Genomic DNA, 25,206 nt, shown 5'->3' on the forward strand with positions numbered 1-25,206 from the left:
CCCGCTCCCTTCCTGCGCGCTGTGAATTAGAGCTGAAAGCAATGCTGACCGTGTCCATAATGCTCTGTCACTTCAGAAATAATTTGGTTGTCTTAAAGCTAATATATAATTACCACCAGCAAATATTTCTTCTCCGTGAAGCCCGATGGTTCCCTGGAGTAATCTTCCAGTTTTTCAGCAACTGCTCCTCTAATCAGGGGCGATGCATTTGAAATATCCAAATCAAAGCCTGCAAATGCTAACGGGCAGCTTTGGCTGGGCACTGCTCGGTCCTGGGTGGGAACAGGAGGATGGAAAGGTCACAGTCCCGCAGGAAAACCTTGAGATAATCTTTGTGAGCAGCGGCCAAAGGCTTCCACGCACCTCACTCACGTCCTGTGCTCAGAGGAGGTGGGGAGATGAGCCCTGCCCTGGCACAGCCCCGTTGCCCGTGGGTCCCTGTGCCCCCCAGTGCTGGGCGATGCAGGGTTGGCACTGCCCAGCGCCATCGATCCGCCCTGTGCCTGCAAAGACAAACCCAAACAGATTCGTCTGAGGTGAACCAAAGCATTTCGCTCGGATTTTGACCTTTTAAAGAAAATGAATAATGCATTTGAAAATAAAAACTCATTTCAGACTCGAAAATCACAACACTTTCAGCTGGAAATGCCAGGGCAACACATTATAACACCTAATTTCTCTGATTCCTGACGTGGAAAATCTGTTCAGAGCGGCACCTTTCAGCAGGAGGGGTGAGCAAAGCCCTGGAGGGCCACCTGGGCCCCTCACTGCTGCCATCTCAGCCACCCCCCACGTGTCATGGATTGACTGCTGATGAAATGATGCACCGGGCTGTAATTGCCAGCAGAGCTCTGTCACTGACCAGGAGTGGGGCTGCTCAGTACCAGCACTGAGGGAGGGCTCCATGGTGGCACTGGAGCTCATTGACTGAGGGCTCTAGGATGTCTTTCCTGCCATTGAAGGCTGCTAGCAGGGGAGGTGAGGATGATGATGAGGTGGAGGAAGGTCCCTCCATGTCTGCCCCCCCCCCCCCCACCCCAGCCGCCCTCGTTGCTCCAATGCCCTGCACAGCCAAAGCTCGTTAGCAGCCTGGAGAACGTTTGCTTGCTGTTGCGGTGCCATTTTCAAACAAGTCTCTCATCTTTCAATTTGGCAGGCAATCTGAATACCCATTTTAACTAATAAAGACACCCGGTAACATCTTATTACAATGCTGGCAGGCTCCCAGCCAACGCTATGGTGATCTTTTGTTCAAATCGGGTTTTCTCGATTTCTTCCTCAGAAGAGGAAAAAAAAGATGCGGTCCCCCTCGTGCCTTCCACTCCCACGTGTCTCCCCCCCCCCCCACCCCGTCCACCCCGCTGCCCGCAGCGCCCATCGCTCTCCTCCCCCGTCTCCCTGTAGGAACTCCTGCCCCGGAGCTCCACGCACCCCTGCGGTCCCTTTTTCATGCAAATGCCGGTTTGTGCTCCCCGGGAAGGAGCCGAAAGCTTTGTTCACGGAAACTTTCTGCTTGGGTTTGTGTTTCAAAGCTTCCCCCCTCCCCCCTCCCCCCCCCCCCCCGTTCTTTCTTTTCAGACAAAGCATCAGACTTCCACCGCTCCACTCCAGAAGTCGCCCTTCTCCCCTCCGCTGTGAGCATTCAGCGGCTCTCAGCCTGCGGCGCGACCCAGCGGGGGGCGGGATAAGGGCCATCAGGTGCCTTGATGGGCAAAGAGCCTTCTTGGAACTCGGCGTGATGTCTGGCACCGAGGGAGTTCGTATTATGGGATGGCTGCCTGGCGCGGCCTGCCCTGAGCGCGTGCTGCTCGGTTCCGAGGAATCTTTCCAAAGACAGAGCAATGAGCAGAGCTGGAGCCCTGTGGCAGCCTGGTGGGAGATGGATCCCAGGGCCCCCAGGTCTCTGAGCGCTTCCTTCTCACGTAGCATCCATCACAGAGGCTCAATTCAATCCCACCTATTGCTTAGAGCTGAGCTTCCACCCAAACCACACTTGCAGGGGTGTTTGCAGTGCAAGCACAGAGAACGCTGGAGCTGCTTTCCTTCTTGCTCCAAAGCAAGAGGAACTGGGAGCAACTTTGATAACACCCTCGCACCAGGCTGGAGGAAAAGGGGTGCCAGGAGTTTCCTAATGAAACTCCATAGGTTTGGGACGGGGTGAGGTGAGCAGCCTCCCCAGCGAGCAGCATTCTGGGTCAGCTTGATTGGAGAAGCCAGCTGCACTCAGCTGCCTCGGCAGAGATAGGCTGTTTTTATCTTCTAACCTGATGGGAGGTAATTACACCACTCCTGCCTCCTTATCTTAAAAGCCAGAGCTCTTCTGTGCCCTCCTGCCGGCACCTGGAACGTTCCCTGCTCACACCTGGGGCTGAGGAGCTCCAGCTCTCTTCTTTCAGAAGCCCATTTCAGATGCACTCAGTGCTGGTGCACCCAGCACAGCTGCTCTCGCAAAGCAGATAACTGCTGACCTCTGGAGCTGGGGAGGCTCGGAGCCACACGGAGCACAGCCCTGCACCCAGCTCAGGAGGGAAATGCCCTTATCCTTGGGCCAGGCAACGCAAGGTCGCTCCCTCACTGCACGTCCACACACGGTGATTAATGACAGCACAGCAGCACCAGGCGACGTTTTTATTTCTAACACCACGTAGGTGGTGCAGGGTAGGGGAAAAAACCAACACTGCAAACCCAGATCCATGAGTGCTGAACAGCAGAGAGCAGGCAGGGGTTGTGCCTGGTCATGCACCAGAGGAATGTTTTGGGCTTCCAAAGACAGTCACCAACACACTGTTTGTTCTGGTTGATAGGCAAAGTTCAAGGGATGCTCTGCAGCTAAGTCCTGCCTGGCTAAGGAAATGATTTTTGATGTGTTTTCCTCTCAAAAGCACAGGATGGGGGAATTGGGATGTGGTGTAGGATTCCCCCTTTACTCCACTTTTTATTGGGCTTTGGTTATTTCCATTCACATTGATGCACTTTCTTTCCAGGTATTGGTGGCCGCATAAACATAGATGCGGGCATAAATAATGGAAGCAAATAATTAACTGATTAACCCCCACTTGGGAGGGTCGCTCCTGATGAAACAGCTGCAGGCAGGGTTTGCTCAGCGCCTTCTCTCTGCATTGGGTGCTGCAGAGCGACTCCTGCAAACACAGCCGGGACAAAACCGCAGAGGGAGGGCAGAGCAGAATCTGTAAGAGAGGCGGGCAGCTCCAAAGGCGGAATTAAACACCCGGCAGAGCTTCACAGAGCTCCTCCTCTCACCTCCAGTCAATCCCGCAACCTTTGCGTGACCCCTGTGAAATTACCTCCATCAGAGCTCCGTGCTGCGCTTGCACTCCTCGAGAAACGTCTGGAAATAATCAGTTGCACGTTAACGACTCGGTGTTGTCATTAAGGGGGACAACTTCATTAGCAAGTGTGAACAAAACGCTGCTGCCATCGCCATCCCAGCGCTGCCAGAGCCCACAGGAGCAGCGCTGCCCCTGCAGGGTCCTTAAACTGCTCCTAACTGGACTGAGCTTCAAAGAAAGTAGAGTTTAATTAAAGCTAATGTAGTGAGAACAAACTAATAGGCAGCAGAAGGGTACGTTAAAGCCCTGCCACGATTTATGGTACTTTGCAGACTGTGAGGGATGTGTTCCAATGGGGCACGGCTGTGACCCACATTCCCCCCCCTGGAATGGGAGACCTGTGGACCTTCCCCGTCTGCACCAGCCAAGGATAAAGCACCAAGTCATTGATAATCCTTAAGAAACGTTATGATATGAAAACGTAATGAAAATTTTTCATCTAATCGACTTCAATAACCCAACAGAGGGACCTCTCTGCATTGCAGACAGCACAATAATTTTCTAAAATATGAGCTGTCGTTTCCCATCAGTCCTAAGGAGGCAGAGTAACTCAGAGTAACTCAGCACTGGGGCTGCAATTCACCCCCCTAACGCCCCACAACAAGCAGTGCCACAGCTGCACAGCCACCCCCATGGCTGGGAGATGGGAGCAGTGGGGACAGCCTTCAGCCAGCAGGGATCCGGCCCTCCTTTGCTCCATGCTTTTGTTCTCATCTCCTTTTTCCTCTCTCTGCATAATGAATCTTCCCCTCCATAGAACTCACAGTGGATTTCCAGTAGTTACGTCAAGGCCAAGCAAGTCAGCACTGTAAGTAGGGGCAGATAAATTAAAATCCTGCCAGGCTCACCAGCAGCGCAGCCGCTTCCTTCTAATCCATTAGTGAAAATGAAGCCATCAGAAAATTAGGTGCTGCTTGATGTTTTCTGGGTACTAATGATCGTGACTTAACAGAAATAAATGCGGTGTAAAGTAGTGAGGGAGAACGGGAGCATTTTAGCAAACAAGATTAAAACAGATTGCGGGAGGGCCATTGCTCTTCAGTTACAGCTGTGACACAGGGCAGCTCAGCCCATCAGTGCTGGGACCCACTTGTGGGAATGGGCTGACACCATGTGGGGACCACAAGTGCTCCCCCCATGTGGGTTTGGGGCTGCAGGGAGGGCTCTGCCCAACACGGGACACCACGATGCTGTCAGAGCAGGGCACAAATTTTATTGGTCTCGAACGAGTAGAAAAGCATCACCAACTCCAAACGGTTCGTTTCTGCAACATTCGATGGCAGGTACAGAATCCTTCAGAAACATTTTGTAAACTTTAAGTTAAAACCACACAAGGATTTAAAGCCCTTGCAATATAAACATTAAAAACATCTAACAAAAATTAAGACCTTCTGCAGTTGTGGCACACAGCGGCGAACATCCCCCCCTTCCTGTTCTGACCACAGGGCAGCCTGGTCCAGCAGTGGGGCTTCCATAGGGCCAGAGGGACCCCACAGCTCAGTGGGGTGAGATGAGAAGCAGACACGGTGCCCTCACCTGTGCGGGGCTGCATTGCCCAAACGAGGACCAAGAGCCGTGCCACAGCCTCAGTAGTAGATGACCTTCACGCAGAAGGTCTCCTCGTTCTTGTCCTGGTGGTCATTGATGTGGATCAGGATCTCCTCCTCACCCACGCTCTGACTCGGGGCGAAGCGCAGCCCGATGGTGTACACCTCCCCCCCAGCAACCTGCACACAGCACAGCGGGCACGTGGGGAGGCTGGGGGGCATCAGGGCGCCTGCTGCAGCTCCTAGGGGGGGTAGGGCTGTACCTGGAAGGAGTCCTCCTTGAACTGCAGCAAGTCGGGCCGGCTGGTGACTAGAAAGTACAGCCTGCATGTGGGGTAGGGGTTGGTGTAGGTGATGCGTTTGTTGGAGCCCTTCCCGCTGCCTGCAGGGATGGTGATCTCAAAGGCCTGCGGGGCACAGAACAGCACTGAGGTCAGACAGAGCCTGGGCTGCTCTGCTGTGCACCTGAGGGGAGCCCAGCACACCTTGCTGCCCTGTGTCCCACTCCCCTGCTGCTCCATGCACACTCCGTTCCTGCCATCAGCGACACGCGCAACGACCTCTGAGTAAAAGCATCTCCTCGGGCTGCGGTTTGCATCGCTACATCCACAGCAGTAATTATGAGACTGAGTGACAAAGGGCCAGAGGAGCAGCTGGGGACCGGCCAACGAACGCTCCGACTAATTAATTTATTTCCACGGGGATAACCGTGGTGCTAATTCAGATAACACGGCAGAGCGCAGGGACTGGGGCTCGCGCTCATCAGGAGTGGAGTGACATCAGTTTAAATGCTGCTCTCCACCTCACCCAGCACCAAGTGTTCCAGGAAAACATTTCTAAAATGAACACATTAACTGGGAGATCTAATTTTCTATCTTTGAGCAAAGTCCTAACCTAGCACAGTGCTAATAGAAAGCAGCATGCTGTAACTTTAATTTCACAACTGGGTATACTTCAGAGTTGACACTCCTCAGCATGGAATTGCCTTCAAAACAGGCTGAAAGATATTTTATGATGGTCTTCAGTGAGATTATTCAGGCACTGGAAGGCTAAACGTGTGCTCCAGAGCTTAAGTGAGATGGGGAAATGGAAATAGTAACAGGCAGCATGGGTAGAGTCCACACACATCCTGCTGTCCTGGCAGGTAAAGACAAGTGATCCAGAGTTACTCTGCAATACTGCTTTAGGAGATTAACTCAAAGAGGACAGTTAATCTCTAATCTGTCAGTAATTCTTAGAAATTGGCTTTAGGATCCTTGCTCCTGACAGCTGGGAATAATGGCAGTGTCTGCACGAAGACCAAGCGCTCGCCCAGCGATCGATGCGCAGCGGCACGGCTCCCTCCTCATGCACAGAGGAGGAGAATGGATGCCAAGAGCGGGTGTAGATAAAGCAGTAAGCAGCAGCCAGCCCAGGCTGTCAGCACGCACAGCCCCCAGCCCAGTGGGGTCACCACGCTGACCCCCCACCCCTCCCCATGATTACCTTGGAAATGAGCGGCTGTCGGCAGGTGATGCAGAGCAGCCAGGAGGACACCAGCTGGTGGCACTCCACATCCACCAGGTTGAGGTAGAAGAATCTGCTGCCAGCCCGGCGCGGCCTCACACCCACAAACAGATCCAGGACCCCATTGGGGGGCAGCGTGAACACACCTGCTGGGTCCACCTGCAAACACACCGCAGAGGAAGGAGCACGGGTCCCATCAGAACCTCCTCCCTCAGCTCCTGATGCTCTGAAGTCACAAAAAGCCACAACAGGGTGTCCTCACTGAGGAGACGGCATCAGCACTGCTCACAGCTGCTGCCAGCATCCTGGGGAACCCCCCCCGAGAGGGAGCAGAGGGATAAATGAAGACAAACTGTGTGCAGATCGGTTTTGGATGGCAGGCTGGCACCCCTTGGCAGGAACAGCTGGGAGAGAATCTGCACCTCCGTGAGGTCCAGCTCAGAATACAAATGAGCTCTGATTACACTAAGGAATGCACACCTATGATTGGAACATTTAATCCCATCTGCACTAATGAAGCAGGTCTGGCTGCATGGCAGCGCCTGTGCCAACAGCAGCCTGCACTTTGCCCAGCAAGAGGACCCTAACAGTGCTTTACCATCAGCTGCAGGGATCTCCTCCCACCCGCACTGCTCGCTCTGAGCACCGCAGCAGAACCCAACGCACTGCCATCAGCACGGCCAAGGCACAATGCTGGCATGGCACGGGGGGGCAGGCAGTCCCCAAACTTGGATTGATGGCACACACCACTGTGATGCCATCCTCAATGGGATTCATTCCCTTCTGCAGTCTCTGAGAGCTGAGATTTTTTTTTTTTCCTTTGTTTATGGGACAGTAATGGGTTTTTGTTCCTTTCATTACTCCCATTTACAATTATGACTAAATGAATTCTAAAGAAATTATTAGTCTTCAGATAGTCTCATTAACGCAGATAATTTGCCCTCTGGGGCTTCGTACCAACGATCCTACACACGACAGCTTTAATCAAGAGGTAATTATCACCAAGGCATTTTTCCCAACTCCAAACGGGACGCGTTGCATTTCTAAGGGTTACAGAGCTGCCAGCCCAGCCCAGCACCCCCAGGGACCCAGCAGGACCCCGAGGCATTACCTTCAGCTCGTGGGGATGGGAGCAGAACGCCTTCACCCTGCGCAGGGTGCGGGTGCCGCGCAGCGGGACGGCCAGGCGGGAGAGCTGCCCTGCAGTGCAGCTGACATCCAAACGCTGCAGGGAGTGCAGGTAGAACTGCCAGATGTGCAGCGGCGTGGCCAGCCAGGGGTCCCTGCAGCGAGACGAAGCAGTGGCACAGCCCCTGCCTGCTGCGTTCAGCCCCGAGACCACCCCAACCTCTGGGCAAACCTCTCCACAGGAAATTTCAGCCTTACTCATGCAGAGAGAGTGAATGAGTACAGAGAAGCTGTCTCCTGCACTCAGAGCGTTATTTACAGAGATTGGAAAAGCAAGCAGGTGTTTTGGGAAGCCTCCTGCCTGGCTCAGCGAGCAGGGCTCGGGAACCAGCAAGCAAGAGAACATGGATGGGAACGTTCCCTCCTGCTCTGCCTGTGCTCTGGGTGGCTCCTTCTCCTCTCTCTGGCTCCTGTTACTTACGTATAAATAACAACAAAGAACGTTTTGATCTGCGGGCTTGGTCCTCCAGCTACTTTTAAGAAGACGTCCTGCGGTTCCCCAGGACCCTGCGCACAGAAATCAGAGCATCGTTAGGATGGTTAACCCAGAGATCAAACCAGCTAATGAGGACTCCAGGGTTTCCTTTCTATTAATGAAAAAAACACCAACCCACTTACAACAGCAGATGCTTTCAGCATCTAGTTAAAAACCACGTTATTAAGTTATTATACAGCGTGGTTCAGCTCTTCCAGTATTTTTAATTACAAAAGAGGACACAAACGACTCTTGCATTCCAGGTTTGCATCCATAATCAAATTTTGGCAAATTTTCCCTACGTTTTCTAACAAGCCATAATCCAATTACCATTGGATTATGCACTGGCAATTAGTAACTACCCTTCATAACCGCCTGTGTTCATACACACACTTATTTTTTTCCCACTTCTATCTCAAGCAGCAGAAAGAGAGCCTTGCAGACCTCACATCTTTGCTGGGAAGTACAAAACTGAAGTGGTGTTTGGGGAGACACACAAAGCATCTTCCAGGTGAACTTTGAGGGCTCGATCCAAAGAGACACAAAGTAAAGAAAACACCGGTATTGATTTGCACCAGGTCAGGAGGGAAACAGGGCTGGAACCAACCTCAAACTATTTGCTCTCCAGGAAAACAGGTACAACATCAGGCATCAGATACCAAAACAAGGCAGCCCATTTTAATTGGAATCAAGGGCAATTCTGCCTTAATCACCACCAGTATTTCACATTCCTACAGGCCAATAGATCAGGATGCTGCCATGGGTGCAGGGCTGATCAAAACAGCAAAACACAGGAGGATAGAAGACAAAGCAACACAGGAGTGTAACTGGTACCATATTTTTGGTCTCACAGATGACATTAGGGTCACTGCAGCGGACATAGACCTCAGGATCACCGCTCGGCATCCTCACCGGAGCACCTGCAGGAGGCAACACCACGTGTGACACCACAGAGCATTTTATTTGTGCTTTGTTCTACGCCATCGCACAGCCGTGAGCTGCAATCCCTTACGTTGAGCTATCAGAGAGCAACCGGGTCATATTGGTTCAAGAGAGTATAAAATCAGTGCAAGCAGATGGATAGAAAGCAAGCAAGGAAGCCCAAGGCCATAGCATGAACAGTCTTTGAAGATGCAGAGAAACCATCCCTGATGGTGGGAACTCGCTCTCTGGATGCCACCCCACCTCCTGGCAGAGCCCTGTGAGTCACCTGGGAGCGTGTGCCATGGAGGCAGGCGGAAGGCCTTCTTCAGGAAGGTCAGCTCGGGGTGGAAGAAGCGGAAGGTCTGATCCACCACGGGGGGCCGGGGCTCAACCTTCACCTGCAGCAGGGCGATGGGTTTGCCCCCGCTCACACAGAAAGCCACCTGCAATAGGGGGGGCAAAGCAGAGAGGCTGAGTGCCAGGCATGGGAACAGCGTGGTGGGGTCAGCACTCCATTCCTGTGGCTTAGAGGCAGCTCCACGATGCAGCAACCAACAGCCCCACGTGTCTCTGCATCCCCACCTGGATGAGCCTCATCTGCGCAGCCGTTGGCTCCTCCTGCGCCCTCCCTGCATCCTCTTCTTTGCTCAGCCCCATCGGTTCCTGCAGGAAACAAAACACTTGGTTTTGGAAGAAGCCCCACGACACATAAGCAGTGTTTCCTCGGCAATGCCACCATGTGCTCTGCACCCAAGCATGATGCAGCTCCCAGCATACCGGCACCGCTGTGACAGCTGGCTCCGTGGAGAACATCTGGTATCGGAAGGGAATGTGCACAGTCTCCTTGGGGCGCAGGTAGATCTGAGGCCTGAGGTCATCCCGCAGGTGGAACATGTCCTCCTCCAGCGGGGTGGCCGTCTGGGTCAGCTCCTTGAAGTGCCTCCATTCCCTTGGGTCCAGTATGACACTGGAGGAGCGAGAGGTGGAGCTGGTTGGTGTCCCATCGCTCCGGATGCATTGGGAGAGGTCCAGCACTAAGGCAGGCAGGAGACCCTGAACAGACCCCAGCAACGGGGACAGAGCCCGGCACAAGCACTGTGAGCACACAACACAGGGATGGTTGTCAGCGCTACCTGAGCTCGGGGTGGTCAACCTCAACCGTCACCGTGTGCTGGGTGCTGTAGGGGTTCTTCAGGGCAAACTCAAAGAACTCGGCCGTCCCCAGCATGGCGTACACGGTGTGGGTGACAGTGATGGCCTGGCTGAGCATTTGGGAGATATACCGCTGCTTGGTGCGCTCTCGGTAGGCATCGATGATCTGCAGGTACTGCGTGCACTGCTTAGAGCAGCCCTGCAGGACGGAGGGGACTGTGAGCCCGGAGGCAGCACAGGTTGTGCCAGGCACCCGGCCCGCCCTCACCTCGTGCTGGGGGATCCTCCTGTCACCATCCACATGCTGCTGCAACGCTGCCAAGCGCTGCATCTTGTGCTGCTGGATGGCCGCGGCCTCATGCGGGGCATGCAGGGGTTCTGGGCTCTGCTCCAGCCGTAGGCTGCACAGAATGGCTGCCAGCTCGCTATCCACCTCAGCCAGCCTACGTGGCCGAGATACCCTGACATCTGCAGGGACAGGGCTCAGGTCACCGCTCTGCGCAGGGCAGGATGGCACCCCCCCATCTGGGGAGGGCAGAGAAGGGCTGAGACCCCCCCAGAAGGGCTCACCCCCGCTGGTGTGCAGGGACAGCGAACGGCCACAGGCCGGAGAGGACACGACGTGGGTGTGGGACAGCAATGGGTGCCTGGGGCTCACAGGGGTCTCCTCACAGCGGTGACCTGTGGGGGCAGAGACCGGGGTCAGCCCCGTATCAGGTGCTGGGTGCTGGGCTGTGCACACCAGCAGCATGTGGCAACAGCAGGTCACAGCCAGCCGTGACACGGAGCAAACACTGGTGATGGCTCAGGCCAACAGAAAGACAACAGCCAGCACAGAGCCACCTCCTGTGAATTATCAGGAGTAGCTTCCCAACATTTTTTTCCCCAAAATTGTCGTAGATCTCTTAGTGTCACAAAATCTACTGGAAAATGCTATTCCCACTGCAGATCTTCACAGACAGTTTAAAGAAGTGGAAGCAAATATCTCATTGCTTACAACGCTCTCTGCGTTTTACGACGATCCCTCTGGAATCCTATTGCTATTGCACTCCATCTATCTTTTCTCTAAGTGACAGAGCAGTTTCCTACTGAAAAGCAATGGGGACATCCAAGAGATTTAATGCTGACCTTTGGAACCAGCTCGGGTTTCCATTCACACTTTGTGAAGTTTCAGCAGAACCACCTGAGCTGCGTTTCACAAATCTGCTCTACCACCACCTCACGCCTGAGCCCAAGGCATGAAGAGCCCTCAGAAACCTACTGCAGGTATTTGGAATTTATTTAGAGAAAAGAAAAACAAAGAATTTTTTAGAAAGGACAGAGAAATCAAAGGGTAGCTGTTGTCCCGGATCAGTGTTTTTCCCTTCTCCCTTCTTTTGCCAGGTTGGAGTTAAACCTCTCTCTGGGTTGTGAATCTCAGATTCTCCTTCCCAGGAGCTTATCGTCCCTTTGCAGGCAAAGTAGGAAAATGACAATTTAAGATATCTTATAATGGAGCTAATCTTTCTTCTGAAGATAAGAGTTTAAAACCTGGAGTCACTGCACATTTATAGGACGGTGAATTAAATATAACAAAGTACCTGCTACACTCCAGGAAGAATCACACCCTCACGAGAGCTCTGTTTCCTGACGCAGGCGGCTCTGCCTTCGTCCCATCCCTGCTACCCACCTGTGCATCACTGCCTGCATCCCGCCGCCTCAAGGCCACCCTGCAGGTGGCAGGGATGCTGGGCAGAGCATCAGGGCGCCCTGTGCCTCCAGGCTCAGAGCTCTGCCAGCATCCGCCTTCCCCAGTCGCAGGGCAAAACCCTGCTGGATCTCTCAGGAAAGCTTTTTGTTTCCTACAACACTCTGCAGTGCTATGAAGGCTTCCAAGGAGTACTCACCAACGTTGGCCAGGCAGAGGTGCAGGCGGCCTCGCACGGCCACGCGGGCGCCCAGAGGGCACAGCACATCCCTGCCTGCTGCTGGTGGCGCATCCTGCTCGTACTCAGTGCTGACCACCTCCAGCTCGTGCAGCGTCCTGACAGCCGGCCGGCCCTGGCGCAGCAGGGGCTGGGGAGGAAGCAGGGATGGGGGCAGGATGGATGCTGCTGCGCCTTCGGCCTCAGCGCGGAGCCCCATCACACTCACACCCATCTGCCACTCTCAGCAGATGCATTTCCTTTGCGGGCTGCCCAGATGGAGCTTTTTCATTGCAACTTCTCCCCGAGAGGATAACAGCCAGGCGTTAGGGTAACTAGTTACTGGGGCGACTCAGATCCAAGAGATTTAGAGATCTGGATAAAGATGTCTCTGCATTTCCTAGGCCTGCTTTAATTTTTCTATCCAGTAAGCCCTAGCACGGCACAGAAGTTCCAGGGAAGAAAGTTAATGCTCTGCCGTCGCTTTCAAGGATAAGATGACAAATCCTGTGATTACAGGCTTGTCAGATTGACATCAGCCTCCGCTAAACAGAGTGGCTGATAAAAACTTGATTACTGAAGACTCAAGGGTAATCTAACAGCATCTCAGCACAGGACAGAGGGAAGAGTCAGACTCGTCTTTAAACTCTTGCATGCTAAGCAGTTCTCCCTCATCGTTAGCAGTCATTAAGGCTCAGGGAGAAGGGCTCCCTACCTTCAGTTTAACCGCAGCAGAGCCGACCAGCAGCAGAGAGTCTCCGTCCCAGATGTCCATCTGCAGGCTCTGCTCAGCCAGGTAGCGCACGAAGACACGCTGCTCCCCAGGCCTCAGGAAGGTGGGGTCCACCACGTACCTCAGCTGCAGCCCTGGGGCTTCTGCAAGAAACAGAGCAGCAATAGAGGGTTGCATCCCTTGGGCCCTGCCTGCCTGCAAGCATGCTGTCACAGGGACCAGAAAAAGACAGGATGTCAGGTGTGGAGCTGCTGCTGAACCAGAATGGTGTGACAGCACCTGGGTCCACCCCAGCACCCTCCTTTCCTGCACAGTGCAGCTTAACCCCATCAATCACACTGGGAAGGACCCCAGCACAGGATCCCTCATTGCCACCAAGAACTCCAGGTGGGGAAGGAGCTGCACTGAAAGCATCTCCTGGGACAGGAATTTAATAAGACACAAAGAGAAAGACAAAGCATTTTGCTCAGAGGATCAGATGAGATTACTCCAGGCACTTTGCTTTAATGCTCTGCCTCTTTTTCAGTATGCTCAGCCCCAGCTGCAGTCAGCAATCCTGATGTCTGGATCATGTCACTGATGCTTATTGATGTTTTACTTCATGCTTTGACGTTTTGAACATTTTTAATTATGTGCCACATAAACTAATGGAGGTTTGCTACAAAAGCAGATAGCAGTGCATTCCCTTGGCCTGGAGGCATGCCTAAATCTGATTGACAAAAATGCCAATTGAACCAGTAAATGTTGTTTAAAACTCCCAGATGGCTTTTCCTTGTACAGTAACACAATACTATGGCCCATACACACAAAAAAGAACAAGTCAACTTGATGAACTACGTGCAGGACCACACAAAACAGCATTGAGACCTCCAACCTCAGCTGCACAACCAACTCTCCCACCCAGCCACGGCAGCCTTCCTCCTCTCACAGCCCTCCTGAAGAGGAGGAGCCGTGTGAGGACACTACCCACCCCAGGACCAGAGCCCACCAGTGCTTGGGGTCCCATCCTCGTTCAACTGGAGCAGCACTTGTGCTGGCACAGCAGACCCAACCGCCCTCTCGCCATCCGCATCGACCAGCTGCAGCCGCGGCGTGCTGACCGGTGGGAAGCGGTAGAACTGGAAGGTGAGGAACACTGTCCTGGGCCACGTCCCTTCCAGTGCATCCTGAGGAGCCCTGGAGCAAGAGAAAAGTGCTTTTGGTCAGCCTTGTTTGGATCATAAGCTCCTCACCAAAAAGAAGCAGAAGAACAAGAGAAGATTGGTAATATCAAAAGTATTTGGACTTCTCTGAAGACAGAGGGCATATGGTTTGTCTTTGCTTTCCAAAAGCCTCCCAGTTCCAGCTGTCTTCTGCCATATGCTTGATGGAAGAGCCAAGCAGAAGTAGCATTTTACCTTTGCCATCTATGGAAGAGCTGTGAGCAATGCTTTGGAGAGAGAAAGCCGCCCTCATAGATAGCTTTCCAAAAACTCAGCTCCTATACGTAACATGCATTTAAGCAGGAACCCTGCACTAACTAGTTTTATACCAATGTGTGGCCAAGGTTCACCACAAAGAAACTGGAATGTGTTGTAAGAGTGCCTTGAGAGAGCAATGATGTCACTTAGGAGCTCTTCACGGCTTTACTTCTGTGGCTGCAGTTGGGAAGCAGCACACTGCCAAAGAGCTTCTGCTGCTCAAGCACAAAAGCAGCTCATTTTGGAATAGGCTTCTCCCCCAAAAGGCTCCTTGAAGCCCCGCACACCTCACCTACTGAACGCAAGGAACTGCAGGATTATTTCATTGCTTTGCAGAGCATCCACTTCCTCCAGCCGAGGACTGAAATGCGCGGGGTTCAGCGGCTCCGTGACCTCCAGGGGCTCCTTGTTGTCATCGAGGATCTCTGGGAAGCCAGAGGTGTGCAGGAGCGCCAGCGAGGCACGGCTGAGCGCAGCGCTGGAAGCGGCAGAGAAACGGGGCTGAGCGAGCGGTGACAGCAGCACCAACCCGCACCAACCCCCCAAAATCTGAGCCCCACAGCCCTCACCTCCCAGCAGGCAGCGCCACGGCCGTGACGGGCAGCTGCGTCGGCACAAAAGGCGGCGCCCACAGGTGCTCACTGCTGGAGGCATCAGCACGTGGGGAGCCCGGCCACAGGTCAGCCTCCAGGTGTGTGATGCCAGCAGTGCGCTCGGCGCGGCCATCCTGCGTGCTGCAGGGCCGGGGCGCTGGGGCGCTGCGGCTCCGTGGCACCGTGCGCCCATCCCTGCTCTGCGGCGAGGCCAGCAGCTGGGAGAGAGACAGCTGGAAGGGAAGAGGCTGTGATGAACGCAGCAATGATGCACAAACGCCACGCCACAACCCAGGTTCTGCCAGCAGTTCGTGCAGCTCAGATGCTGTTTGCTCTGAGATTTGGCACAGCAGCATCCCTGCTCCGCTGAGGAGCGGCACAGCTTGGCTGCCTGCAGGTTCACACCTCTGCTTCTTGCTTTAGCAGCCTTGCTGTACTTTCTCTTGCAAAGGGAGGAATAGGAAAAGGCAGTAGAAAGATCAAACAGTTTCGTGCAGTCCTATGAAGCGCTTCATTTCACCAAAAATATTTGTGCACGTTGATCCCCATAACAAGATATGAGTATTTGCAGCTCGTCTCAAAACCTGATAGCTCTCCTTGCAGCACATCGCTGTTGGCACTCACCATGGGACAGCAATGCCCAGCAAATCTGGGTTGTCAAAACCCAGAACAGTCCTTAAAAATACATTTGGGGTGTGAAAACAGCTCGGAGGATTTTGTCCAGCAAATTATACATAGAACTCACTTTCCTCCCTCTTCTAACTCAGATTTTAGCTGCACGTGCCAAGCATTGCGTGACCGCAGCAGCCTTGAAAACCAGCTTCCAATGGACTTCAGGCACATTGTCAGCAACCAACCTGCACTGCACCATGCAGGAACATCACTGCCTGCTGCCCACAGGGCTCAGCAACACGACCACATGGGGAAGGCACACAGACAGGGGAAGAAAACAGAAGGCCCAAGGTAGCAGGGACAGCACAGAGCACAGACAGCACTGCACGTGCAGCACTCACCCCTGGTCCCTGCGTGGAGGCTGCTGGGTGCGGCGGGGAGCGCAGACCTGCAGAGAAGCACAGGAGAAGCTCAGCAAAGCCGGCACCCGGCACAGCCCCGCTGCCCAGGGATGGGCACAGCCCTGCAAGGCACTCCACAACCTCCCAGCAGCCTGCTTGGCTCCTTCCCCCCCAGCAAAACTGCTACCTGCAGGGGAACACGTAGCACATCTCCACACTCGGAGGTTATTTTGCTGGGAATCTGAATCTGCCAGCAAGAGTTTTCCTGCTGTAAAAACACAGCTCCTCCATCTTTAGACAGTACTGCAGTTTCCCTTAAAGCCATGTGGCACTGGCTAAGTGCATTGCTTAATGAGACGTGAAAGTTTTTAGGATACTTAAGGTTTTCATAGCTCCTCCATTATTTCTTGTCACTACTTTCATCTGTTCGTACATTCATGCCCCCAAACGCTGTGAGTTTTGCTGTGTTTATATTTGGCTGGTCTGCTCACTGGCACGGATGAACTCGCTGTTCCAGTAAGCAGCAAATCCTTTACAGCAGAGGAGGAACACAGATGTTTTCTGGCAACTTCAGGTTGCTTTCTCAACCACGTCTAATCACAGCTATTTTGTTCTCACCGTTGTTCAGCAGAAATCACCCCACTTCCCTTATGTCTAAAATATTGTTTTCTTTCCATTACAGTGGCTCTGCCTGTCGTTAAAGCAATGGTGCGCAGAGGTGCGCGGAGCTGTTGGTGCTGCAGGAGGATTCCCAGTCCATCTGTCAGACCCCAGGATCAGCTCCATGCACAGCTGAGCCCCCACATCCACCCTCGAGGGCAGGAAGCGAGGTCAGGGTCCCCCACACCCTGTGCCTGGGAGCAGAGGGTCACCATCAGCCTGCATTCACATCCATTTCTCCGTGCACTGACACCAGCTGGAATTCGCTCAGGAGATCCTTCGAGCAACACCAGGAACAAAACGCCTCTCAGCACTGCTGCTGGCAGCCTCACCCAGCACAGCCCACCAACTCCAGCGCCGTCTCACCCTCAAAGACTTCCGCTGTGAAGCCCGTTAAACCAACAAACAGCCCTGGAGAGCAGTGAGCCCGGAGCTGGATGCGCCACGGGCTCCCATCCCGCAGCAACGCCGCGGTGCCACTGCCATCTCGTGGTGACAACACCCCATTAATCAGGTAATCGACTCGCACGTCGATGTTTGAACAGGCAGTTCAGCTGCGAGCAACCCCTTGTGCACAGCCCCAGATTGGAAAGCGTTAACAACGAGGGAGTGGTGGGAGAGGAGCATCTCCCATAGCAGAGCCACCAAATCGCTCCGAACTGGACAAACAAGGACGTGTGGTGCACAGCCTGGTTTTGATCCCAGTGCTACGCTGTAGGGTGGGAAGCACAGAGCAAAGCACGCCTACAGGTTTGTTCCCACTGATCAGGGCAGGGGGGAACCGACCAACGAAGCTGCACAAAAGGGAGCAGATTGCCACCGCTCAAAGCCAAGGCAAAGAAATCCTTTCCATCTCCAAAACACACAGATCAGTGCTGAGAGCCCCACCATCTGCCCCCTGTGCTACAGATATGCACGCAGACACACACACACACACACACACACACACACACACACACACAGACAAGCAGCCTGGTTCTCCCCCCCTCGTTAGAGGCGCACGCTGATTAAACGTGCGTTGCTGTCACGCTCCAGGAACTGCAGCTCAACGAGATTATTTATTACTCACAGCCTATAAGTGACACCTCTCCCATCCTCAGCCATCTGGAAGGATTACAATTGCAGACATAAGCACCGGAGCAGCGCATTGCTGGTGGGGCCAGGAGGCCCCTTCAAGAGCTGTTTTGTTCAGCACTGAGACCCAAATGCTGTCAGAGTGACCCAGAGTAAACACAGAGGGAAACGAGAGCAGTTCCTGCGTGTGGCTCTGCTCCACAGCACGGGCAGATGTGACAAGGGAACAGGTAGAAGGGTTGAAATCAAACCAACCTGAAGTCCCCTCCGCACAGTAATTCATAAGCCATTGGACGGCACTGCCACGTTCTGCATTTTAAATGCCACCAACACAGAAAGCACTCACTCAGCGATGGCGTAGGAGGCTCCTCCGGCTCCTTCCCAGCTTTACTCGAGATGTCTGTCGAAGTTACACGATGTTCTGCATCAGTGGAAACGTGGAACTGGACAGAACCCGACGCAATGCGCTTCACCTGCGAGGTTCAAGTTGGAGGACTGTTAGAGAAAAGCCACACACACCTTCAGGCAGCTGGGAACAGCGCTGCTCCCAGCACCAGCAGAGCAGCCCTTACCTGCTGGGAGCTCTCGCTGTCTGCAGGGTTTCTGTACACCAGGGTCTGCCCGGGGCTGGGATGGGCACCACCACGCAGGGGCAGCAGCACTGGGGAGCAGGTGGCCCCCAGGAAGGGGCTCCAAAGCGCCCAGCGCACCGTGTGCATGGCAGCTGCTGGGCCCAACGCACTGCCAGCTGCAGCCTGCAGGAAAACATACAGCCAAAGTGCCTCCCTCCCCTGCAACCATGCTCAGGGGAATTGCAACAACAGCGTTCTGCAGCACGGCCCTTCCTCAGCCATCTCTGCCTCCAGGTGTTTGAGCCCAACAGCAGCACCAGCAGACGTCACCAGGAGTCACCCCCCCACCACCAGAACGACCAGGCAATGAAAGCTCAGCTGCACTCAGCAGCAATCTACCTGCAGCTGAGGAGCTGCATCCCTCCCTCTGCACTCAGCTGTGTATTTTTGCATTATTTCTCTCCCCAGTGATGGGAAACCCACACAGAGCAGAGTCCAGAGGATTCTGCTTACCCCAGTGCCACAGCAGCCTCTCCTTAAGCCAAGGGGTGCAGACCTGAGGCAAACACAGCTCCTGCCAGCCTTGGCAATCGGTGCTCAGCTCCTGCCGGCTGCTAATTACAGCACCGACCGGCTCAGCAATCAGCTCTGGGATTAGGCTGTGCACATGGGAGGCACTGTGTTACCAATGACCCTCACATGCCACCTCAGCAGAACAACTGGGGACACGTACACTAGTTGATCCCAATCAATCCAGGCACAGGAGCAGCACCCAGAGGTGACAGCTGGGGACCAGCACCCTGCACGTGTCCCCATCACTGCAAAAAGTCAGGTTTCATGGTTTCAAGACCCAGAAACCATCAGATTTCAGCTGCCAGAAAGACCTCAGCAATCAGCAAAACCAAAAAGAACGTAAGGGGTTAATCCCCCTTCAGCACAAAGGCTGAATTCTAAAGACAAGACTTTTTTCGAATTAAAAAAAGAAACAAAACAAACTGAAGTTCTCCAACTGGGTTCTCCAGAACACCCCAGGACTGCTGCAGGCTGCGTTTCTCCATCCACGTACAGGCAGCGGAAAAAATTTAACACCATATAATTAAAATGAGTTAATAAGCCCATTTGTGGCACATTCCACCCAGCGCTGCAGAAAGCACTCTGACATTCTGATGTGAGATATTGGCCTCAGCTCCTCCAGCACAAGGAGGCGGCCCAGGATGGATCCCTCCATCAGCAGCAAAGGGAGCACTGCTGGAGCCCCGGAGATGCTGCGTCCCCATGGAGCAGCCCTCCTCCTATCCCTAAATTCAACCCCCCTCCCCAGCAGTGCTTAGGACTCAGGTTTTTAGCAGGTGGGAGGTTCCCTTATGGGGAGTGCTTTGCCTTCTGCACGATGTTCCTTGCCTGCAGGAACTGTTGAGAGCCCAACCCAGCACTCAAGAAGCAAGCAGAGGTGGGGAAGCAGCTCCTCTGCTTTCTGAGGTCCTGGGGGCACAGCAGCTCTGTAACCACTGCGGAACCAGCAGCACTGCCTTCTTCTGGGTATGGAAGGCACGGGAGGGGCTGAAAAAACAGCAGGTCCTCCCACCACCCTGGCTCTACCTTGGCTGCAGCACAGACGACATACTCCAGCTGGAAGCAGACCCCAAAGGCCGGATGGGCAACCATCTCACTCAGCTGCAGGCGGCTCCGCAGCAGCAGCGCCTGCTCTGCAGTGCTGCAGGGAGAGGAAGAGGAGGAGGAGGAGGAAGGCTGCACCCTGCAGGCAGCAGGACACGGTTTGTGCATCCCTTACCTGTCCGTGTTGCTGGTGGTTTGCCTCCGGGCCGCCTCAGCTGCTGGCTGCAGCACGGCCACCTGCGGGGCCTGGACGAAGCGCAGCCCGTTGTGCACAGCGACACGCAGCCGCCGCTCCTGCACGCACAGCGCGCTGCCAACCTCCTGCTACGGCCAGAGGAGATGGGGGACGGGCAGTGAGAGCAGCAGGGCACACGTCTGCCCTCATCCCACTCAGCCCACAACCAGCAGCACAGGACTTGGAAGGGCCGTCTGCACAAGCGCTACATCTCTGCCTTTTTCAGAGCGGCCCACCCAAATTCTGCTAGCTATGGTCTGCACACCCAGCACACCCCACATAAAGCCCCTCTGTGCTCAGCCCCGCCTGCCATAGCAGGAAAACCAGGCGCTAAGCAGAACCGGTGCTGCAGTGCTGTTCATCTGAATGCTGCCACTCCACCTGAGGACGGGCATTGGCACGCAGCTCATCTCACCCCATTTAATCACACGCCATCACCTTCAGCAAGCGGTCGCTGTTCAGCTGCTCCAGCAGCTCTTCCTCAAACTTCTCCAGAGAAGGGTGCAGGAGCACGCAGAGCTGGTCCAGGTAGCAGGGGGCCGTCCGCATGAGCCGCGGCTTCAGGAAGATGTCACCTGCAGTGACACACAGCAACAGGGTCACACTGCGATGAGCAGCCAGCAGCTCCAGCTTGTGGGCAAGAAATGGAACAGAGAGCATCTCCAGCCAGCACAGCGCCACGCGATGGAGAAGCACAAGCCAGGCAGGATTTCAGAGGATTTCTCCTGACAGCCACAAGATGGGACCACTGCACTGCGCTGCTGCCTGCCCTCAGCAGAAGAATTCACCACTGCCAAATAGATGACAGAGTCGTTCTGTTCTGTGAATTTCCAGATCACATCATTTCTTTGTCAGATCAACAGGAACGAGGCTGGCATCTGCAAGGCAATGCTTCGGAGGGCTGCGTGCAGGAGCAGCTCATCCCTCAGCCCTGCCAGCTCTTGGCTGCCCAGAGCACCACCACCACCACCACCAAGACAAGCTGAGCCAAGCTGTGCAGCCTTCTCTTAAGTCTCCTCTGAATGACTCCAATTAAACCAACCATTATTTATCCCTCCCGGTTTCCCAGGAGCAAAGCAATTAACGGAGAAGAGAGCAAAATGAAGCCATGCAGACACACTGCAGCACTGGATACAAATGCTACAGTTGCTCCTCCGCCGTGGGGGAGCTGCAGAGAAGTCCATGACATTTCTGCCCAAATGGAAAGCAGAGGGAATGAGCCCTGCAGGTCCTGCTGCTGCTCTGGGAGCTGCTTCTAATGCTCTGAGCACAGAACAGATTCTAAAGCTGAAAGAGAGCAGCAGGACCTGCAGTCTGATCCAGACAGAGGCAAGCCTGCAGCATGGGGCTGTGCTCATGGCCACGGAGCATGGGTGCACAAGCAGAAGTGGCCATGAGCAGCACAGCATCACCCCACAGTTCCAGCGGTGGCAAAGGGACAAGAGGGACCCTCACCTGTGTCCCCATGTGCAGGCAGCAGGCCAGGGATCTTCTGCAGGCCAGACACCAGGAGGTTTTCAGGAAGGAGATGAAATACCTTCTCCAGAGGCAGGTGGATCTTCAGGCTGTACTGCAGGTGGCTGTTCTCCATTATAGTCATGTATTTATTCTCTGATCAAAAGAAAACGTGATGAAATAACAAAAGCTGTGGGGAGACAGTGCTACAGAGCTGCCATTTTTCCCACATCCTTAAGACCCATCAGTGCAGGGCAGGCACAGAATCTGTCCCCAGCACATCTCAGCCCCAGCAATGCACACACTCCAGCACGGGGAGCTCCGTGCTGTGCCAGCAGCATCTCACACAAGGTGACTTTCACTGGGAGCCTCCTCAGCTGGGACAGCACAGCTATCAGCTTCCAAACCCGACACATCTTGTTGGAATGGAAACCCATAACCCTGACATTTTCTTTCCACTACATTGCTTAGAAAAGCGTTTCTAACACATTTCCCCTGAAATGTACCAAAACAGCACAGAGTTTCCTCTTTTCATCCGCAGCGCAATGGGGATATCGCTTCTCAAAAGGAGCCAAGGTAATAACCATATATTCAAACAAACAGCTATTTTCTGCATCAGATCCCAGGCTCACATTCTCATCTCCTCTGCTGCAGCCGCACACAGCCCAAGGACAAGGCACGGTCTGTCCTGGGCTGCAAGGGTGCAGAGCCCACATCTGCTGCCTCCATTCACACAAACCCAGCGCACATCTGGGTGCAAAGAAAGGAGCAATGTGCTCTCCGTGCTGCTGCTTACTTTCTAGAGGGTCCTGGAGAAGCGGGTGCAGCAAGGCACGTGGCGTCCCGTGGTACAGCTTGAGCCTGAAACCAAAGGGGAAGCAGTCAGTGGATTCCCAGTAAGGCCCACGCAGCAGCCCTGGGAGCAGTACCTACACTCTGCCCTTGGCAGCCAGGTCTGAGGGCTCCCGCCTGCTGTCAAACAGTGGGATGAGCCCGAAGCCACACGACACGTTCCGTGCGAGCCCTTCTGGGGTAGGGGCCACAGCCACCACCTCCACCACGGCTGTGACACTGGGGTGGCTGAGCGAGGTGTGGAAATACACGGCCTGGGGAGAGATGGAAGAGTGCGACAGCCGAGAGCAAAGACAGCACAGCTCTCACTGAGGACAGGGCACATCTGCACGTGAGCACTGCAAAAGGGAGGGGATGCTGATGCGCAGTGCCAGGTCCAACCAACACATCCTGCTGGGTCGCCAGGGGCTGCAGGAGCCCCTAACCCACAGCACAGGGAGGGCAGGACGCGGTCACCTCCCCGGGATGGGATTTACAGTGTGATCAACCCTTCCAGTAAAGCCTCATTATCGCAACGCAGCGTCCCAGAGAAAACGTTGGCTGCAGTCAAGGACTGTCAGGAAGGGATAACAGAGAGAGGCATTAGCACATCATCCCAGAGAAATAAATCGCTGCTCTATTATCTTTTATTGCAAAATGCTGAAATAATGACCACTGGCTGCTGACAGGTGGCCAGGCTGCAAGAGACTGATGCCACAGGAACAGGAGCTGCTAAAGCACATCTGTTGTTAAGAAAGAGGTTACAGCTGTCTCCTAAGAGCCAACAGCAGCTCCAATAACACTCCCATCTCCTCTAAGCCCTCCATCAGTGCAGCAGGAGTGCTCCAGCAGAGCTGAACTGGTGAGTGCCAGACTGGGGAAGCTCTGAACCACAATGCAGAGCTCCATTTCCACGTCCTGGTGCCTGGGAAGTGCCGCCTGCATCGCAGGGACAGTGCCCCACATGTGGGCTCATGCAGCATGTGGAGCAGCACTGTGTTCCTCTCCCTTGGCAGCACTCCCTGCCACAGTTTCCCCCATCCCTATTCACAAAGTATGGACTGAGCGATGATTCAAACATCTCAGGATGAAATGCATATGCCAATGTTCCTCAGATGCCATCAGAGATTTAAATAAATCACAGAGCGCGGCTCTGATCTGTGCTAAACTTCATCCTTGGCACAACGCATTGACTCGAGTGGAAATAAAGGCTATAATTAGACACTATCACGACCAAGGAGATGAAGCCTCAGCTGCAACCAATGCTGCAGGGACTGCAGCCTCACCACAGCTGTGCACAGCAGCAGTGCAGCTGGCTGCACACCCAGGGACCCCTGCAAGGTCCTGCCTTAGGGCAGGAAGTTCTGCAGGGACCCGGGTGGATAAAAGCCTGGCTTTGTGCAGCAGCAGCACCTCCACAAGAGCTGCTGCGGAGCTGCTGCTCAGCCCATCTGTGTCTGAAGGAACAGTGCACTCTGCTGCTGGCACGGAGGCACAGCACCGCGTCACCCAGCCTGCAGGGTTTGTCCTTTAGAATACATCATAATTAATAATGGGAGATGCATCCAGCTGCAAGATTGAGGAGAGGCAGGGAACCAACAGCCCAGCATGAAGCCAACCAACCTCAACGGCCATACCTCATTGAAGAGCACACAGGGGGGCTGTCCTGGGGGGTTGCGGGGGGTCCGGGTGCTGCTGTGCCACGTGTGGCCAAAGAAGTGGCGGTGGGTGGCATCGAAGAGAGACAGGCGGAGCTGCAGCTTAGCTGGGGACTGCTGCAAGAGAGGGAGGGGTGTGGGAATGCAGCTCCTCACCTGCACCTGGGGGCATGGGGAAATGCCTCTGATAGGGCAGGCTGTCACCGCCTGGGGGATAGAGCACAGCTGACTGGGGCTTCTACACTGATGCTGATGAATACTTGTAATACATCACCCTTCTATTGCAGAAAATGCCTGGTGACCCTGAAGGTTAGCATGTAAAACTAACTCAGATGTGTAGATGGAAGCACACGGGATTTACATACAGTTCTGCTTTGATACTGGGAGATTTAGGAGCCCAAAAGGAAGTAAATGTAGCAGAAATCTGAGCTCTGCTCAGCTCTCCTGACAGACGAGATGGCTGCTGGGCACTGCGCAAAGCAGGCTGCATGGGCACACAGCATTCATGCCTGTGATGCCTGCACCCTCCCAGGCCCACAAGCAGGAGGGGATTTCCAACCAGCCCAGCACTGCCCTGCAGAGCCTCTGGAGTGCGATGTGCTTCCTGCTTTTGGCTTTACAGCTCCGTACCTGCGTGACAACAGAGCCCTCGAGGCACTTCAGGACACACTGGAAAGGCACCGAGGGCTCCGGCACGCCGTGTCTGCGCTGGGTGTGAGGTGGGACAGCACGGCTCCATGCAAACAGCCGCTCCCACTCAGCCATCTCACCCTCTGGGGTCATCTCCTCCTGCAGGACTCTGCTGGGGGATGCTCAGCTGCGAGAGAAAGCACACAGTGAGGGGAAACACGGCCGAGCGGTGAAGCAGCACAAGTGCACGACCCCAATTCTGCAAATTGCACAGAATTCCTGCACCCCCCCTCACCCGCAGCACGGTGACACCCTGGGGACCCGCAGCAGCTCCCTGCAAACCAGCAGTGAGAGCTGCCGAAGGTTGAAGGTGGGGACAGGAGCTGACCCGGGGCGGTGCCGGTGTTACGGGAGAGCTCCGCACTCCGCGTGCGCGGGGCAGAGACCCGCAGGAGCGCACGGCACCTATAGGGGCCCTTCTATGCGTTGACATCTCCGACCCCCGCACGAGGCGCGTGCCCAGCTGGAGCGTTGCGGTACGATGCAGGCCGCCCCGCCGCGCACTCACCGCTCCCGCCGCGTCTCGCCGCCATCTTCCCGGACCGCACCACCGCCGTGCGGGAGGGGGG

General features: G+C 54.6%; 1 protein-coding gene across 1 annotated transcript; it reads right to left on the bottom strand.

Annotated features, from left to right (window-relative positions):
• Nucleotides 1–4,543: 4,543 nt before the first annotated feature.
• Nucleotides 4,544–25,206, bottom strand: NPHP4 (nephrocystin 4). The gene is made up of 29 exons (XM_042831681.1): nt 25,146–25,206; nt 24,578–24,764; nt 23,927–24,064; nt 22,392–22,564; nt 22,255–22,319; nt 21,459–21,614; nt 20,442–20,578; nt 19,944–20,092; nt 19,751–19,865; nt 18,152–18,334; nt 17,926–18,052; nt 15,846–15,892; nt 14,809–15,065; nt 14,532–14,717; nt 13,768–13,955; nt 12,762–12,922; nt 12,029–12,197; nt 10,713–10,823; nt 10,411–10,610; nt 10,124–10,341; nt 9,768–9,957; nt 9,573–9,653; nt 9,277–9,433; nt 8,901–8,986; nt 8,013–8,098; nt 7,515–7,686; nt 6,383–6,562; nt 5,161–5,304; nt 4,544–5,077 (listed from the first exon to the last, which is right to left on the bottom strand). Exons 2-29 carry the CDS (start codon nt 24,728–24,730, stop codon nt 4,937–4,939), a joined length of 4,170 nt encoding a protein of 1,389 aa, XP_042687615.1. The 5' UTR covers nt 24,731–24,764; nt 25,146–25,206; the 3' UTR covers nt 4,544–4,936.

The sequence above is a fragment of the Centrocercus urophasianus genome, unplaced genomic scaffold (genome assembly GCF_019232065.1).
Source record: "Centrocercus urophasianus isolate 14NV4802_14NV808 unplaced genomic scaffold, USGS_Curo_1.0 seq_36, whole genome shotgun sequence".
Lineage (NCBI taxonomy): Eukaryota > Metazoa > Chordata > Aves > Galliformes > Phasianidae > Centrocercus > Centrocercus urophasianus.

What these genes read in the sequence shown, in the direction of transcription:
- NPHP4 (XM_042831681.1), bottom strand. Translation starts at nt 24,730, where the DNA reads ATGACCCCAGAGGGTGAGATGGCTGAGTGGGAGCGGCTGTTTGCATGG. An exon ending in CCTCCACGCAGGGACCAGGG is followed by an intron (nt 15,066 to 15,845) that starts GTGAGTGCTGCA and finishes CTTCCCTTCCAG; the next exon opens with CTGTCTCTCTCCCAGCTGCT. An exon ending in TTCTTTGTTGTTATTTATAC is followed by an intron (nt 7,687 to 8,012) that starts GTAAGTAACAGG and finishes GTCTCGCTGCAG; the next exon opens with GGACCCCTGGCTGGCCACGC.